The sequence below is a fragment of the Prionailurus bengalensis genome, chromosome B3, assembly GCF_016509475.1.
Source record: "Prionailurus bengalensis isolate Pbe53 chromosome B3, Fcat_Pben_1.1_paternal_pri, whole genome shotgun sequence".
In the NCBI taxonomy this organism is placed as follows: Eukaryota; Metazoa; Chordata; class Mammalia; order Carnivora; family Felidae; genus Prionailurus; species Prionailurus bengalensis.
In genome coordinates, this window is record NC_057355.1 from 55,502,292 (window position 1) to 55,521,822 (window position 19,531).

General features: G+C 40.2%; 1 protein-coding gene across 1 annotated transcript in view; it reads left to right on the forward strand.

Moving 5' to 3' along the window:
- The window catches only part of FBN1 (fibrillin 1), a 235,761-nt gene that overhangs the window by 18,048 nt on the left and 198,182 nt on the right, over positions 1-19,531 (forward strand). The window contains exons 3-4 of the mRNA XM_043555476.1: positions 11,197-11,279; positions 13,573-13,671. Of these exons, the coding sequence (XP_043411411.1) occupies positions 11,197-11,279; positions 13,573-13,671 (182 nt within the window). The remainder of the gene's footprint in view (positions 1-11,196; positions 11,280-13,572; positions 13,672-19,531) is intronic.

Here is a 19,531-nt window from a genome sequence, read left to right on the forward strand (position 1 = left end):
ATGGGTATCTTATGTATTCAGTTTTTTATTGTAAGGTTTTAAAATTTAAAAAAGTAGATGAAATGAAATTGATTTCTTAGTAGTAATTATCTTTTTCATTATTTTAATTTGTTATTTAATTTCTTATAAACATTTGCCTTTTCAATACATTAAGTGTTCACTACTCTGACAGAATTCTCTCTCATTTTTTGTCTTAGTCAGAGGCACATTTGAAACCCTAACCCTTTGTTTACCATTTAAAACTCAGGTGTTGTCCTAGGTGCTGGGTTGTAAAGATAAATCAGAATTTTCTATCTTAAGAGAACTCCCATTGCAGAAGAGAGGGCAATTATTGAATTCCAAGAGATCTGAAATGCTTGAGTAACTAGAGGATGAGATTGAGGTACCCAGATAGACTTCAAAACTGACCTCCCTTGCTTCATCCGGAAGCCAGTCTTTCTGGAAGCGGCTCACTAAACTTTTGGTCTGTGAACCAGTCCAGGATACTGTTCTCATATTATAGTTGCTGGTGCGGTGGAACCTTCTGGTCTTTAAAGAAATCAGGTACAGTAAGAATTAGAATAGCCAATTACTCCCAGTTTTTTTGTTTGTTTGAGTATAGTTGACACACAATATTACACTAGTTTCTGGTATCTACTCCTCGGTTTTTAAGTCCCTGCTTTATTGACTTATGGCTATCTCCTGTTGGCCCTGACAGTCTCGTGCAGGCGTGGGGGATGGCACCGGGCCTGGGGCTGGGCAAGTTCCGATTCCAGCTGCCGCCTCAAGACTATGGAGTGGCCTGAGATGAAGGTGTTCAGTTCTCACAGCTCACTGGGCAGCTTACTGTAGCTGCAGGGACCACGGGTTTGAGTAGCCAAGTTTCCTTCTGGTTGCCTGCCGTGGAATGTGTTTTCCCATAGAAACAACATTTTAAATTGTGGTCAGGTTCCCAGACCAGCCTACAATAGCCTATTTAGCTGATAGAGACTGCTATTTGACTAGCCCAGGGACCAAACCACCACCTATTAACATTGTTTCTATTGGAAAAGCCGTTCTGAGTTTTAAATACCAATAGAGAAATGACATTTTGGAGCTCTACCTGTTTGTCCAGTTGGTCCTCGGAACCAGAGTATCAAATCACTGTGCACTACCAGGTCCTGAAGGACCCCATTCTTTCTCCTAAGCCTGACCTCACTGGCTGGTTTTCCCATCTTTCATGGGGCTGCCAGCACATTCAGAAGATATTATTATCTCCTTGGACAGAGCTCTTGGTCTGAGAATTTCTGGGAAGTGGTAGGAATCATGGTTTCTTCTGTTGGTGGTAAAGAGGAGAGAAGGGAACTGAAAGGATCAGTGAACTCCCCAGACACCACCCGGGTCTGCCTTTCACTGCGCAGTTCTGGTCCACTCTCTTAGTTTACTTGTGTTTCAGTCATTTCTATAATTTCATCTACCCTTTGGAAAAGTACAACATGGCTTTAGCTTGACTAAATGGAGTAACAGTCAAAAAAGGAAAAGTCACAATAATCCTTGAACTCATAGGTAAGGTCAAGGGGTTGCAGAGTTCTGGGAAGCAGATTTCTAGAAGCACCATGTATGTTCATGGTGTCGTTGGTCAGAACCTCTCAGGTGCCGGCAAGATGTAAATTTGAAACATGCACATTTTTCTATTTTGAGGCAATCCATCCTCATTATTTATGGAATCAAATAGTAAAGTTCCAACTTAATAAACAGATACACCTTTCCCTATGTGTAGATGGGAGCACCTTTTATATAACCAGCCAGGGGTTCAGTGATGCCAGCTGGCCAGACATAGACTCCCCCTCCCTTAGAGAGCTGTAGTGCAGAATTTCAGTGCAGACCATGACAGGAAGTTAGTCCGGTCATGGCCTTTAGAAGCTTGGGGCCCACTTGGATGGTTCAGTAGTTTGTGCAGACTTCTGTGTTCTCAGTGTTGTTTAATCCAGAGGACCAGAAGCAGAAAGTAGGATTAGCACCTACTGTACATAGCCGTGCTTCTGGTCTTCATGGTTCAATGTCTAGTTTCCTGTTATGGTGTACCCTGTGGCTTTAAATTATTCTTTTTTTTTTTCCCTTCAAAGAAAAGTGTGCGCATGCGCGCGCGTTCTAGTCACCTCTAAAAGATTCCAACAGGATTTAAATTGACTGTCAGTCTAAAATGACCTCTGGATTTTGGGAACTGTTCTTTGAAGCTTTCTGTTTCTTCATCTTTCTTAGGCTGTGTATGAGAAAGAGAGAGAGAGAGAGAGCGAGAGAGAGTCCCTGATATGGTAACCTAAATTCTTGTACTTTTAAGTTCTTGGACTATTGCTTTTCATCAACACAAAATCCCCGCAAAAACATAGTTTAGGGTGCAGAGCAAATGAAACTGTTGATGTGACAACCTCTCTGCTGCCTGTGCTGTGAGTTACTCCACCGGGTGGTAGGGAAAGTGATCCCTCAAGCAGCACCTCCGGACACACCCTTTTCAAGGCTGCACCATGAATTTTGTGACGGTTGTCTTAGGAATTGGCCACAAATGGCTGGCTCTATCTTTGGTCTTGATCAGTTGCAACAACCTGCCACAGTGAAATGTGCACCAATTTGTGAGCTGAAAACCTTTGTTTCATTGCTTTGGGATTTTTGTTTCTCTTCTGCTAAAGAAATAAATAGAATCAGATGTTCATATACGAGTATTTTCTCTACACTTATTTTTTTGAAGGAAATACTTTGGTCCCTGAATTAAAAACATTGATGACTTCACTGATCGCAATAAATTAATGATTAGCATATCAGCAAAATAACCAAGGTATGAAACCATTATACATTACTGTTTAGCTAACCTTAGCCGTTCAAAATATGTATGAGATATTTTTCTTTAAAAATTTTTTTTAATGTTTATTTATTCTTGCGAGAGAGAGAGAGAGAGAGAGAGAGAGAGAGAGTTGGGGAGGGGCAGAGAGAGAGGGAGACACAGAGTTTGAAGCAGGTTCCAGGTTCGGAGCTGTCAGCGCAGAGCCCGACGTGGGGCTCGAACTCAGGAATCTCCAGACCACCACCTGAGCCGAAGTCGAACACTTAACCAACTGAGCTACCCAGGCATCCCGAAATATTTTGCTTTTAAATAGATTAATTTATAAGAAATAGTTTTCACTATTAGACAGTTTCCATGTTAGTGGCATTTGCAGCTGGCCTATTTGTGACACCAAAGACATAGTATTAATCTTTGTTAATTGTACTTTATACATACTAAGGTATTCTGTCAATGTTATCTTGTGTGCTTCTAAATAGACTCCAGGATATTCTAGGCATTACAGACATTGTTTCTCTGCTTGAAGACCTATTAGTTTTGGAACAGAGTGGGTAGGGACAAGTTTCAGGGGAGAGAATCTAAACATATAATTATTTAAAATATATATTACAGGGGCGACTGAGTGGCTCAGTCGGTTAAGCGTCCGACTTCAGCTCAGGTCACGATCTCGAGGTCTGAGAGTTCGAGCCCCGCGTCGGGCTCTGGGCTGATGGCTCAGAGCCTGGAGCCTGCTTCTAATTCTGCGTCTCCCTCTCTCTCTGCCCCTCCCCCGTTCATGCTCTGTTTCTCTCTGTCTCAAAAATAAATAAACATTAAAAAAAATTTAAAAAATTAAAATATATACTACAAATACACACATATGGCTCAATACGTTGTGTGTCATACATGTTGCTCTTTGTTTTACCTGTTAAAGAAATTAGCCAAGTAGTCAAGTTAGCATACTTTTTAAATTTGTTGATTGCTATCAAATGTTTGGAATTAATACATTATTGAGAAAATAAATGTAGTGTTCAAAGAGCCAGAAATAAAATGTAATTATAATATAGCATATGTAGGTTTTTGAGAGGTATGTCCGGTATTGTGTTGGTAGGTTGAAGGGTGGTTGGGATTAATTGGGGAGGAGGATTACCACTATGGGGGAAGTGAAACTATACATTAAAAAGGAAACATGGGCAGGGGCGCCTGGGTGGCTCAGTTGGTTAAGCGTCCGACTTCAGCTCAGGTTGTGATCTCACAGTCTGTGAGTTCGAGCCCCACGTCAGGCTCTGTGCTGACAGCTCAGAGCCTGGAGTCTGCTTCAGAATTCTGTGTCTCCCTCTCTCTCTGCCCCTTCCCCGCTCATGCTCTGTCTCTGTCTCAAAAATAAATAAAAACATTTAAAAAAATTTAAAAAAAAAAGGAAACATGGGGGAGGGGCGTCTGAGTGGCTCAATTGGTTAAGTGTCCAACTTTGGCTCAGGTCATGATCTCACAGTTTGTGAGTTTGAGCCCCATGTCAGGCTCACGTCACATCAGGCCCACGTCACGTCCGTGCTGTCAGCTCAGAGCCTGGAGCTCAGAGCCTGGAGCCTGCTTCAGATTCTGTCTCCCTCTCTCTGCCCCTCCCCTACTCGCACTCTGTTTCTGTCTCTCAAAAATGAGTAAACATTAAAGAAAATTTTTAAAAGAAGGAAACATGAAAGAGCAAGTATAAAGATGGAAGAAGGGTCTGGATTTAGCATGTATGTCATGGAGGAGAGGCGTGTGCACCAGTGAGGGCTGAGACGATAAAGGGAAGGAGTGGGACAAGAGGGTGGGGCTGAGAGTGGGCAGGTTAGCCTACCTGACAGAGATCTGAAGCTGATAGTGAAATGTTCCACATCTTAGGGAGGGTGAAGTCTGTGTCTGGAATGTAAGAGAACAGAACTAAGCATCGTGAACACAAAAAGATATTTAGCTGTATTGTCCTAATGAAATAGAGAGGAAGGAGGAAGCCAGGAAAAAAGGTGGTAATCAGTCTGACAGTGAAACACCAACATGTAAACCAGAGAGTTATTTGCTAATGGAGTTAGAGAATTGAAGAGGAATTTCAGCAGTGGGCTGAAATAAAACTAGTGATTCCTCTTTACAAGTGGGAGACATCAAGTTATAGCTCAGAGAGCTTTCTTCTGAGCCTACCCTGTGTGATGGGGCCAAGTACCCTCTTTACTCCTTTCTGGACTCCCCAGTCTCACCTTGATGTTTGTGTCTTACCTGTTGTGGTGACACTCTTTGCATGCTTGCTTGTCTTCTTCCCAGAGCAAATACTATGTCTTAGTCACTATGAAAAACTGGAACAGTTTATTTATAATTGCATGGTTACAGTCTTATTATTTTACGTTTTAGCAAACTTTTCACCATAGAACAGTTTGAGATTTACAAACAAACCAGAAGGATGACACTACATGATGTAGGTTGGAGAGGTTGGCAGGCTTATGCCTTCAAAGAAGAAAACCAGAATTGTCTGAGTCCCAGCCAGTGTTGACCCAGACAATCCAGAAATGAGTCCCTGGATCTGAAGAGCCCCCTGAAAGCTTGACGAGGCCATGGAAGCCGTTTTCGTTACCAGGATTCCAAGTTTCATTACTTGAGATGTTGTGACTGGCAGATGGGCTGGAATAGTCACATGTGATATTCAAATCACTGCTAGTAGATGTGACCTCTGCCTTTAGCAAAAAGGGCCAGGATAAAGGCACCCAAATAATCGAGGAGAGCTTGCAAAGTTTGTTGGAGTAGTAGTGGATCCCCTTATTAGATAGTGCTCATGGTTTTTCTTTTATACTTTCTTCTTGATAAAAAAATCTGTCAAAAAACTAATAAAGTCATGATGTGTGGGTCACAATATGTGTAGCTAATTTGTATATTAGAGTTTTTTTTCATGATCTATCACATTTTTGACAGTGAAAATTATTATTTTTAAAAACTGGGACAGTGGGATATTAGGATATTACCTTGAACCATGTTACATGGACAGTTGTGGGGGGGCATGCCTTTGGGTCCCCTGCACACTTATGCTTGAGAGGAGTAAATCATCATATTTTTCTCCCACAATTCAAAAAAGTAGGTCGCTCATGCATGGAGTAGTGTCAGCCTCATTAACCTTCTTGCCCAAGGATTTAAATACGTCACATGTATATGAAATAAAAGCCCACTGAACTTTTTTTTTTTTTTCCCAGTCTTGTCTGAAAGGGAGTTTGAATTTGGGATAGGAAGCAGAAAGGCTATCTTGCCTGTAAGAGAGGCCAGATTTACAGAAGTGGATTCTGGCTAAGGAATGTGGACACACTGCAGACATCTTGTACACAGGCCAGTTCCTGCAGTCATGTGGTCAGACATGGTAAAGCCCAGCTGTTTGCTCCATTGAGAGGGGCTTTTGCTAGCCCACACAATCTCCAAGTGCCTTGTCTTAACTGGATCTGAGTATTCGGCCTGCTGAGGCTCACCCACCCCTGGAGAGATTGGAGGTGGGTTGTTGTAAGCATTGTATTCAAAGCAACTGGTAAGAGAAGTAACAGATAAAGACCTAACAATTAAAACAATGTAATAGACAGTGGAAAGTGGATTGTAAATATATTTTTCCTTTTCCCCCTGAACTTTTAGAATACAGGTAAAAACAATTTATGCTTAAATTGGTAGTTTGTTGATGGACATTTGGTGGGGTTTGTCACTCATTCCCTCAAGAAAGCTATTAGGTGAAATGCCATCTTGCCCCTAAAGGCATCTCTGCCGTAACATAGCAGTTAAGAGAGTGAACTGGCAGCAGGCTTCCTGAGTTCAAATCCCCATTCTTTACTTTCAAGCTGTGGGACCCTGGCTGGTTTGTTTAACCTTCCTAAGTCATAGTGTCTTTAATGTTAAAGGCAATAACTTACCTCAAAGGGTTGCCTTGAGGATGAAATAAAGCAGTATGTTTTTAGCACATAGCATACATTTCTTTTCTCTCTGAATTTTACTTTGAATTTGCCGAATGCTACTGCCACTTGCACTAAGCTTTAACTCTTGACTTTCTTTGGGCAGCAGGTTGGTGGGTGTGGTTGGGGAAATGAAAAGGAAAAGAAAAGTTTGAATGCTAAACTTTCATTTACACAAAAAAGTAACTCCATTAGAGATTTATCTTCTTTGTTAATGCTTTCTGTGTGAAACTTTAGAATAAAATCTTTGATATGGAAGTAATCCAATGTGTCTACTTTAGACTTTACATATCTTAGTGCTTTCCAACTTAAATAAGACATTCATTTATTTCTAGAATTAGAGCTGTTTTTCCTGTGTGTGAGTAGAATACCACCCAGCTTGTTTGAAAGAGTGCTGTTAGTTTGGAGTTCTCAAGACCAAAATTAGCAGAGGAGAATTCTTACATCTTTCTAATACTTTGCACTAAGCCATTTAACCTAGCAATATTTAATGTGTTAATGTGTTAAAGATTCAAACAGTCATTGATTGAGGATATTGGTTGCAACAACTTAAATTGAATAATGCAATACTATAAGAGATAAAATTATCAAAATTAGAAAATTATTAAAATAAAAAAATGTCAGAGCATGTGAACAAAACCACAGTTAGACAATATGTAGAATTTTAAGTAACACAGTGAAATGAAAACGTGATCACTAATGTAACGGAACTGTGAATGAATGAAAGAGTTCATGCAATGAAACAGAAAGTACCCCATTTAGGAGAGAAGATGTTTATACTTTTAAGGTAATTGCTTTAAATAAAAGAGGATGATCAAAGTGTAGCAGCACATGTTTAAAAAAAAATGAACAGTTATTGGGGTGCTGGGTGGCTCATTTGGCTAAGCGTCCGACTCAGTCATGATCTCGCAGGTTCTTGAGTTTGAGCCCCCTATGGGGTTCTTCACTGAGAGTGCAGAGCCTGCTTGGGATTCTCTCTCTCTCTCTCTCTCTCTCTCTCTCTCTCTCTCTCTCTCCCTCTCCTGCTCAAGCACTCTCACGCTCTCTCTCTCTCTCTCAAAAATAAATAAATAAATGTTTTTTTAAAAATGAGCAGTTATGGGGGCCCCTGGGTGGCTCAGTAGGTGAAGCATCCGACTTCAGCTCAGGTCACGATCTCGTGGTCCATGAGTTCGAGCCCCGCGTCGGGCTCTGGGCTGATGGCTCGGAGCCTGGAGCCTGCTTCCGATTCTGTGTCTCCCTCTCTCTCTGCCCCTCCCCTGTTCATGCTCTGTCTCTCTCTGTCTCAAAAATAAATAAACGTTAAAAAAAATTAAAAAAAATGAGCAGTTATGAATGGGCATTAGGTGTGGATGCAAAAGAATTATCTTCATTTCCCCAGATCCTCATCTCTTGGGGCAACCAATTTTAACCATGTTTGGTTTTAGTTCTTCTCATGTTTCTCTTTATGACACCATGGACTGTGCTTGTACCTCTATTTCTAGATTTAAACAGTATCCATTGGTTCCATGCCATGAAAGATGGGGACGTAGCTCACTTAGATATCTATACCTTTTCTCTCTCGTTTACTTCCTACTTTTTAAAAAATCATGGTATGACTTTCAGTTATTGGTTATTTTATTTTATTAAAAAAAATTTTTTTTAACATTTATTTATTTTTGAGACAGAGAGAGACAGAGCATGAACGGGGGAGGGTCAGAGAGAGGAGACACAGAATCTGAAACAGGCTCCAGGCTCTGAGCTGTCAGCACAGAGCCCGACGCGGGGCTCGAACCCACAGACCGTGAGATCATGACCTGAGCGGAAGTCGGCCGCTTAACCGACTGAGCCACCCAGGCGCCCCAGTTATTGGTTATTTTAAAACATTATATAATATACTTAAACCTCTGTCTCTTGGAGCAACTACTTTATTTCTCTCCATACCTTTCTTCCTAACTTGATAGCTATACCATTACCTTTATAGGTGCAGGTTTAAAACATTTACATTTTGTTTTGAAATCATTGTAAATTGTAACATCTCCCATGTTTTGTCTGCAGGTTGATTGTAAACATTGAAAAAACAATGAGGAATGTTTAGATTAGTATGATTTTCAAACACCTTGGAAAATCTTTTTAATATCTTGCTTTGTAGGACTGAAATTGCTGATTCTGGACTCTTTTTTCTTAGCCTTTTCACCATGTTATATGTGTTATTACTCCATAAATACACTCATTCTTGTCAGACAATATGTCTTGATTTTTGTTTGAAAACATAGTTACTCCAACCACAGGACACCTATAAAGGCTCAGGGGTCCTCTGAAGCTATTCCAGGATTTGGTTTGGCATTGGACTGGACCCAGTGGAGTTGTTGTAATGAGCTGTTAGTGGGGAAGGTTTGAGGTGGTTGACTCTGGCTTGAATTATCATTTCTAGTCTAGAGAAATTTGTGGAGTTTGGAAGGTTTGGTTACTCTAACCCTCACCCTAACCCTGTATCCTAACTTCTCATCTTACTCCCCTTTCCAAGATTCTGAGTTGCCCCAGGAAGTTCTGGGTACTCTGAATTGAAGTTTTGGGCACTACTTTGTCACAGAAGGGATACAGGATTGAGAGCCAGTGGCTTAGAATTTGTAATAAACTCTCTCTTCCTTAATCTCTTATAGTGCCTCTTGTTGAGTAGTTAATTTAGGTCAGAAAATGATTCTATCATGATAATAATGCTGTATTGCGTTCATGTCCATTATTTCATCTGATACACACACACACACACACACACACACACACACACACACACATGATGTGGCCAAGGCAGACATTTCATTATGCCAATGTGCAGAGACATCAACTGAAGCTCAGAGAGGCTCCAGCATTGGGTGCATAGTAAGACTTTTTCCATCATTTTATGTCTAGTTTTGGAGGAATAGGGCCCTTTCCCGGGTTCCTCCATCTTTCTTCCTATCTCTCTTTTTGGCCTCAGCATCAGTCAGTCTGAAGTGTGCATTTTGCCCTGCAGTGTTCCGGGTCCCCTGTGGCTGTGAGAGAGGCACAGGATAGAGCAAAGGCTTCACCTTTGTTCCCAATTCTGCTTGTGCTTGAAGCAATGAGTTCAGAGGAGATGAAGGGGGGGTCTGTGCTGTTACACATGGTCTGCATATAGATGGAGAGTTTGTGAATACACCCCAACCAGAAGTTCGTTCTTTCTTTTCTTTTCTTTTCTTTTCTTTCTTTCTTTCTTTCTTTCTTTCTTTCTTTCTTTCTTTCTTTCTTCCTTTCTTCCTTTCTTCCTTTCTTCCTTTCTAGTTTATTTATTTGCTTTGAGAGAGAGGGAGAGAGAGAGTGCATGCAGGGAAGGGGGCAGAGGGAGAGGGAGAGAGATAGTATCCTAAGCAGGCTCCACATTGTCAGCACAGAGCCTGACATGGGGGTTGAACCCACAAACCATGACATCATGACCTGAGCTGAAATCCAACAGTCAGACCCCTAAACCGACTGAGCCACCCAGGCGCCCCCAGAAGTACATTTTAGTTACACAGTTGTTTTTAAAGGTTTACTCTTATGGGGCTACAGGATTTATACTAGCAAGCCTTGGAATAGCTACTGTTTGTGAAATTGATTACAAAACGTTTGACCTTATTCATCAGCCCCTGAACTTTAGGAAGTAGCATTAATGTTTAGGCCCTCAGATATGGCATAGTGAAATGAATGGTTTCTTTCCTGTCTCTGTGTGTTCAGTCCTCTTAGTTTCTAGTGTAGAGTTAAGTAGATCCTTACAACAGTTGCTCCCTTAAGTTGTTAAATATGTATCATCTGGATTCTGAATGGAAGCTTTGCTCCAAGAAACCTGATGGAGCAGAAATGTCTGTAAACAAGAAACCCAAAGTTACGTTGACTTTGTTTTCCTGTAACTTCTGGTAATCAACTGTGTTTCCAAACTTTGGCTAAAGAAATATTTACATTTTTTTGCTTTTATTTTTTCCGACTAATGTCAGCGTTTGCGTTCCTATAATTCTGGTGAAAGGAAGAATATGGCCACTTTTTAGGAGTGAGCTGGGACACAGAAAAAATATACACAGCTTCAATGAGTAGAAATTTAAAACTTTAAATGCAGATTTCATGATGACCTTTCTTAACTAGATTGGTAGGAATTTTATTATTTAAATTAGACTCATATAACTCCATACATTTTTATATCTGTGCGTTGTGATAGAATGCACTACATTTTGCATCTCTTGTTTTTATTTTTCTGATGTACGCATAGGTGATATTAAGGGATATCCTTATTGGTATCATTATGTTAGAGTCCCAAACTACTAAGCCAGTGTCGGGTCCCATGAGTTTACTTTTTTTTTTTTTTTTTTTGTCTACAAAAATTCGTCCTGTTCTTGTAACTCAAAGACATTTTTTCCCCCTTGTATGTGGTCACATATTGTTTTTTAAAAAGTGTGGAGTTCTTCTAATTGGATTTTTGTTTGTTTGTTTGTTTGTTTGTTTTAGACCTAATGTCTGTGGATCACGTTATAATGCTTACTGCTGCCCTGGATGGAAAACCTTACCTGGTGGAAATCAGTGTATTGTCCGTAAGTAAATAGATAGTCTGTCATTCTTCATGTTCTTCTTTTGTTGTTTTGGTTGCATGGTGATTCTTAGTACTTGTTCCTTTGTAACTGCATACCATTAATATGTTTATAGCAGAGCCTTCCAGCTCTAAGATTTTCCTACTTCCTCTGAATCCAGATTGGGAAATACACTAAGTTGGTCAAACCGCTGTTGTACTTTAATTCAGTGACTTCCTTTGGAATATTTCTGACATACAGGGAATAGAGCCACAGGGATAATTTGATCAAGGGTACGTGTTGCCTGGCTTCATAGACTTTGTAATCACTTGGATGGGATTTTGAAAAAAGGATACATTGCTGCTTTCCTTATTATAATTTCTAACTTTGTTGGCCACCCACAAGCCTACTCAAACCTTGTACATTGAATTTGGGTGGTCGAGGCCAAAGATAGACCTAACTTTCAGAGAGGAAAGGAAGTGGCTAGAGCATCAGATGAAGATGAGTAGAAAGACTAGGGAAGAACTCACATGGTGCCAGAGATTCCCCCATTGATTCTGCTGCCACGGCAAACGTCCAGATTCTCATCACACACCAGAAATGTTGAGTGACAAACCACATGCCAGAAAAGATGCTATTTAAAGGAGATGTAAGTCAAATTGGTTATGGCATCTGTCCTTTGTGAGCTTTTCCTGTCATCATACCTATGGAGGAATTTTCAGTTTTCAGAAAATTCTATCAGACAGTGGGAGAGGTTAGAGTTGAAATGACATTAAGGAATCACTAGATCCGCTTTCTGTGTTGGCCTAGAGTGGTCTGTGCAGAAGAACAATATTTCAACCAGTATTCTCTTGGTGACTTGAAAAGTTCACCTCTATCCCAGTTCTTGATTTTGACCAGAAGCAGCTTATTCATTTGGCATATTGTGCTTTATTTAAAGATCAAAACTGAATCACTAGGAGAGATATATAATGGTATTTGACATTTTCTAAATGAACTTGACAGTGTGTTTCCCTTGTGTTCTTTTTTTAAATTTTATTTATTTATTTATTTATTTATTTATTTATTTATTTATTTTGTGAGAGCGTGTGTGCATGCAGGAGCATGTACCAGTGGGGGAGAGGCAGAGAGAGGGAGGGAGGGAGGGAGGGAGAGAGAGAGAGAGAGAGAGAGAGAGAGAGAGAGAGAGATATCAAGATTCCCAAGAAGGCTCCACATTCAGCATGGAGCTGGACTCGGGGCTTGATCTCACAAACTGTGAGATCATGACCTGAGCTAAAATCAAGAGTTGGATGCTTAACTGACTGAGCCACCCAGGTACCCCTTCCTTGTGTTCTGTAGAGTCTATAAGAAATGCTGTCTTCAATATCATTTATTTGAATACACAAGTATTCAAATAAATGTTTATAGGATCCTTTGACACCTTATTTCTTAATAGTTTTCAGTCTCCATCCTAAGCTTTTTTGGTGTTTGAATGCATTTTCTATCAAGTATATTATTTTTAGCCTTGCACATCTCATTTGCCTCTTGCAAGGTTATACAGGAATTTGAGGAAGAGATAATGTCTATGAGCATAAAAAGTAGTGGCCAAATCTTAGTCTGCTAATAAATATAAATCATTTGCCATTTAGACTTTCCTTCTGGCCATCAGCAGAGCATCTGGTGCCAGCGTATTAGTCCCTCAGTATCATGAAAGTGTAAATATTTTTCTAAAAGATGAACAGCTTCTTGACTGCAGAATCAGTGCTATTGTAGTGGATTCCCAACTTCTTCTCTCAGATTGTTGATGTACATCTTCAATGTAAAATCAGAGCTACTCAATGGGCAGGATCCAGTGTAGAGAATTAGTCTTAGCAGGGCATAGTATTTTTATAGAAATGATTAAGCAATAAGCATTTATAATGAAATAGGCTCCCAAGACTACCTCTGCAACTCTTCTATCATTAAATTGTAAAGCTAATATAAAAACAAAATGCTTGTAGGCATATAAATATGTTTAAATGCAGGACTTTTGTTTGTTCTGTTTTCCCTAAATAAGATATTGGGGGCTTTTGATAGATTGGGTGCTGTGTGGAATAAGAGAGAGGTTGAGAACCACTGGTATAAATAAGGGAGTTGCAGCATTTTACATCCAGAGCTTGTTTAGTTCAACAGGTTTGTTTTGTAAGTGAATAAACCTGTGGCCTAAGGTCATGAATCATGAAGGCAAAATTAATGAGGCACCTGAGAGCCCAGGTTTCCTCATTTGAGGGTTGGGTTCCTATAAAGCACCATGCTCTCAAGCCATGTACTTACAGACCTCTGGTTTTATTGACAGCCATTTGCCGGCATTCCTGTGGGGATGGATTTTGTTCTAGGCCAAATATGTGCACTTGCCCATCTGGTCAGATATCTCCTTCCTGTGGCTCCAGATCCAGTGAGTATAACATGTTATTATATATAATATTATTTTGTGTGGTTATGCCCTATTTTCTCCTAAATTTGCTTTTGGCTTTTCTCTTGCCTGCAATACATTTTTTTCACTAGAACATCTGCCTTCTCTGTTCTGCCCAAAATACTTGGAATGGCTTTCGTCAGTCTGGCCTCCCATTTCCTTCTTCACTCTTTATAAGGAAATTACCTATGGGACTTAGTTACTATGAATACTGTAAAGATTATGTTCTCCTGTGTAGGTATCACCTTATTTATCTTTGTGTCTCCAGTGTAAACACCATAAAAGATGCTCAGTGGATTGGTTGTTCAATGAACATTTTTGGCTCAAGAAAACTAGGCATTTTTCCTAGTGGTACTGAAATATGACTCTGATTAAACACTTTTGTAAAAACTGAAGACCCCTACTTTTGCAAAAAGAAGGTGTAAGAAGTCATTATGGAAGTTTTGGGGGTGATTTTTCCTTAAGCACAAATATATTTTCTCTTTCAGAATTTTATCACTTCATTCTGTGATGCCAAATAATACCCACAGTTCATTTTTCAGAGCCTTTCCTTGCTAGTTCTATTGTTTTCATTAGACTTTTTTTTTTGTTTATTTTTTAAAGTTTATTTATTTATTTTATGAGAGAGCACTCACTCAAACTCACGAACCGTGAGATCATGAATGACCTGAGCAGAAGTCAAGAGTCAGACGCTTAAACGACTGAGCCACCCCTGTGCTCCTGTTTGGTTTTTTATTCTTTAAATGTGGGGTCCTCAGCAATGAATTAACTAGAGGAAATGTAGGGATTGGGAAGGAGGTGAGTCATTATTGGTTATTAAAAAGGTTTAAGTTTATGCCTTTATAAACAGCCCCTCAACACCTTGACCATCATCAAAGCAAAAAACTTGGGTTTCTTTCCCATTGCCTATTTTTCCTTAGAAAATTCATTCCCCTTACAGTGTGTTCTGTTTTTGACAAGGTTTTCAGGAAAAAGTATTGTGGAATAAGAGCATTCTCTTTTGTTTATTGCAAGTAGAGACTTTAGTGTGGTCAAGGTTCATTACCTATTAAGACTCCTAATATTTAGCCCTGGCTCTCATGAGCCAATTAACAGGGTAGGGCAGGTAGTCCTAATAGACATTCTTGGTGCCCACTCACATATCTTTGCATTTATGGATGAGCACAGGTGACTCTACCTTATAGCTCTGTAAAATTTTCTGGCAGGGAGCATACCAGGTCCACATGCAGGGCATGCTGGAAGTGCCAGAGGGTTAGTGGCCTTAGAAGCAATTGTTAGCCAGTGACAGAAGGAGAGTGTTGGATAAGTGCCCCAGATTCCTTGCCTCTCAATTTGCAGAACTATGAAGTGTGTTCTCCACTGTCTCTTAGAGTTCCCTAGTGGATTAAGCCCCACCTGCCCATCATGATAGGCTCCATCATGTATTTATTAGCTTCCTTCTTTTCATTGTCTCACTTCCCTACTTCCCTACCAGTGTTTCCTGACGTTACTTATAAAACAGACTACGTGCATTTAAATTATTGTTTTAGAATTTGCTTCTGGTGGAGCATAAACAAAGACAGCCTACTACTAAAGATAGCCAGTTGCAGATTGGGATAGAAACTTCCCATGGGCTGGGAGTTATTTGCTTATTGCATTGAGAACAGCATATTCTTATTTGATCTCAGGTTAGTTTTGAATGTGCATCTTCCAAGCAATAGCAAATTCATTCTACAAATCAAGGGCGCCTGAGCTGAAGGAAATACAGAGAGGTAGACAAGTCAACTGGTGGCATTTACAGGAACATGTTGGACATCCTGATCTCTATCAGGCTGCCACAGAGAATTGCCTAAGGGATGAGGAAGGAGTCTAGATATCAAGTTGGGAACAGACCCAGTTGCTCAGATGGGCTGTGGAACAACCACCAATAGTCTACCTCTCTGGCAGAGAGAAAATATAGCTGGATGACAAAACTAGGTATCCAGTTGGAAAGGTCTTCAGCATGATCGTGTGAGCTGCTAATAATTTCTCTGTCAGATAAAAATCATGAGATACAGAGATAGGATGTTGACAAGTTGGTCGTAGTAGATTTCAAGCTAGCCTCAAGATAGGAGAAGTATAGTGATAGGTCCTGTGGGCCAGATTTAGGTGAGAGGCTGGAGTCCAAGACTTGTGGGTAGTACTCTTTGAAGAAGTTTAGGTCCACCTATGGTACCTGCACATTGCACAAAATCCCTGAGTAGATTGCGGATCAGAGTGGTATGAGGAGGACAGTCTGGTTTCATCAAGATATTTGGAGCTTTAAATCATTGGCTTGGACTCTACCTATGCTAATATTGTCTAAATATCTTGCAAAATTAAACATGGCAGAATGTTTTAAATGAAGGGTAACTGAGATACTCAGAATTCATTTCTGATCTTTTGAAGTGATATTCTAGGGAATATCTGTGCTGTCCTATAGAACTTCTTGGCCGCAGTGTGTTTGACAATAAATGTGGAGAAATCACTTTACTAACTTTCCTACTAGTAGAAGGATAACTCGACAGAGAGAAATGTTTGTATTCCCAAAGGGGCAAACTTAGACCATTTATTTCACCAATATTTCCTGTGAGAAATTTTACACTTGTTATGTGATATGGGTCAAGGAGGCTGGGAAAGTTGTGGGGCACTGAGGCTTTAATTTTCTCATTTGAAAATGAAAGGAGTGTTGTTCTTTCAGGTTGTTTTCTACTTGAGTATGCTGGGACTCTGAGAATAGGAAATGATCTCTTAGTGGCCTGAAGGAGAGACTGCATTTCCAGAAGGTCCAAACTGCCAGCCAGAAATTCCTTTGGGCACTAGGAAGACAGGGCTTTCCTTAATCTATTGGAACTTTTGCCATTGGCCATAGGGCACCAGGGAAAAAGAGAAGATGGGCCAGCCAGAGTCAGAAAAAATGGGTTTTCTGGACTTTAATTCCAGTTCTATTGGTACTGTTCTTGACTCCATCAGTTTCTGAGGCTGATGATGGACACTGAGCTATCCTAATTCTCATAATTAGGTCATGGTGGACTGATGCATGAATTTATTCAAGCTCTTCTTTTTCTTTTTAATGCTTACTTATTTTTAGGAGAGTGAGAGAGCGAGAGCACAAGGGGAAGAGGGGCAGAGAGAGAGAAAGACAGAAATCCCAAGCAGGCTCCACGTTCAGTGTGGGAGCCCCACGTGGGGTTCGATCTTTTGAGATCATGAGATCATGACCTGAGCCAAAATCAAGGGTCAGACGCTTAACTGAGCCACCCAGGCGCCCCTCAAGGTCTTCTTTTTTTTTTTTTTTAATTTTTTTTTCAACATTTTTATTTATTTTTTTGGGACAGAGAGAGACAGAGCATGAATGGGGGAGGGGCAGAGAGAGAGAGAGGGAGACACAGAATCGGAAACAGGCTCCAGGCTCCGAGCCATCAGCCCAGAGCCTGACGCGGGGCTCGAACTCACGGACCGCGAGATCGTGACCTGGCTGAAGTCGGACGCTTAACCGACTGCGCCACCCAGGCGCCCCTCAAGGTCTTCTTTAAATGTATACACAATATAGGGACACCTGGCTGGCTCAGTTTGTAGCACATGTGTCTCTTGATCTCAGGTTTGTGAGTTTGAGCCCTACATGGGGTGTAGAGATTATTTAAAAAAATAAAAAAAACTTAAAAATATGAATAATATAAAATAGATTATTATCTTCTTCAATAACATATATTATTATAAAAGTTGTTACCTGAATTTTATATTTAAGAATTTGGAGATCACTTTTATACTCATCCTGTTTTATTGTTTATGCTTTTAAAAAGGATTTTAAAAACTAAACTCCTTTTTTGAGGTATAGATTCATACTCAGTTATAAGAAATAATATGGAGATATCCTGGGTACCCTTAATCCAGTCTTTCCAATGTTAACATCCTGTGAAACTATAATACGATATCACGGCCAGGATACTGTCATTGATACAGTCAAGACACGGAAGAGATCTATTAGTGCAAGGATGCCTCATGTTGCCCTTTTCTAGTCCAGTATGGAGCCCAGTGCGGGGCTTGAACTCCCAACCATGAAATCAAGACCTGAGCTGAGATCAAGAGTCGGGCGCCTAACTGACCGAGCCACCCAAGCTCCCCGAGATACTTTTCTAATGGGGAGTGAAGTTGAAGTCTAGGTTCCTTCAATACCTATAGATGTCCAGTTGCTCCAGTGCTATCTGTTTTTGAAAAGACTATCCTTCACCCATTTAATTACTTTTGCACCTTTGTCAAAAATCATATTTGTGTAGGTCTATATCTGGGTCTTTGTTTTATTCTATTTATCCATATATCTATCCCTTCTCCAATACCATACAGTCTTGATTACTGCAGCTATGTGAAAAGTCTTGAAAATGGAGTAGACTAATTCCTTTCACTTTATTTTTCTTTCTCAAAATCATTTTAGCTATTCTAATTCCTTTGCCTTTCCATATAAATTTTAGGTTAATCTTGTCTATACCTACAAAAAAAATCTTTCTAGGATTTTGATAAAAATTATAGTAAGCCTAGAATTCAGTTTGGAGAGTATTGATATCTTTCTTATGTGGAACCCCTTATACCTTGAAAATTTTTTTATCATTTTCAATTTACTTCAATTTAGGGGTGCTTGTGTTCCCAACAGAAATCCAAGCTCTAAGGGTAGAAGAAAGCCAGGGAAACAATTCTATAGCAGTGTGTTAGCAAGTTTGAGCAGATATGAGCCAACCACATGCTGAAAAGTGTGAGGACACTCAGGATAGGAAGGTAGTGCTATAGCTAATCTAGAAGTGACCCTTGGAAAGGTTTTTCAGGGAAGTGAGGAATTTACACGAACAGGGAGGAGAGGAGTGTGTGAAACGTGCTCAGACTTTAGAAATAGTTGAGTCCTTTGCTTTCTAGTCTGTCTTTCTAGTAGTCTTTATCACTACTATTATTTAACCTGTCTTTCTCTGAACTTTTCCCAGCTCTTCTAGGGTTGTTTTGTTTTGTTTTGTTTTGTTTTCGCTCTTGTTTTAGATACCTTAGTGAAGTTGCTCTTCTGAGTGGTATGTCTTTAGGTACCACAGGACATTTATGCACTTAAGGAAAAATGTCAATACTGATATCTCTCTGAATGAAAATTATTTTTGTCCTGCCTTGATTCTGGCTGCCCCTGTGGACCTGTCTCAGGTGGAAAGTCCAGGAGTTAGTCTTGCTCTCTAATTTGTCTGCCTGTGCTTTTCCTAGTACCTAAATTAAAGTCACATACCTGCCATATAGATGCTTATTTGCAGATTGCTCTCCGTGTTCTTTCTGCCTCTGTACCTGCCGATGGCAGGCCTGTAGCTTCATTCCCAACCTAATGCATCCCAAAGAAAATGGTCACCTCAGTCCTGCATCTGTCATTCCCATAGCATGCTCAAATTGTTCTCTTCTGGTTGGTTATTTCATGAACTGATTTGTACTGGGCTATCACCTAAAAGGAGTTTCTTCAATTCTTCTTGATGCCTGGCAGGTAGAAGGCATTCAGCAAGTACTTATTGAATGACCAAAATGATTGAATCTGGAAAAAACATAAAATTTATTTAGGATACTATATAGCTGCAGGTAAATGTCAACATTTTCTGTTAGCTCTAGGATGTTGAGCCTTAACTGAAACTCTTTGAGGCAGTCTGCTCATTTTCTCTTTTTTAAAAGAGTCTGTTTACTTATTTTTAGAGAGAGCACACACCTGAGAGTGAGCACAAGTGGCGAGAGAGAGGGAGAGAGAGAATCCCAAGCTGGTTCCACACTGTCAGCACAGAGCCCGATGTGAGGCTCAGTTTCAGGAACCATGAGACTGTGACCTGACCCAAAATCA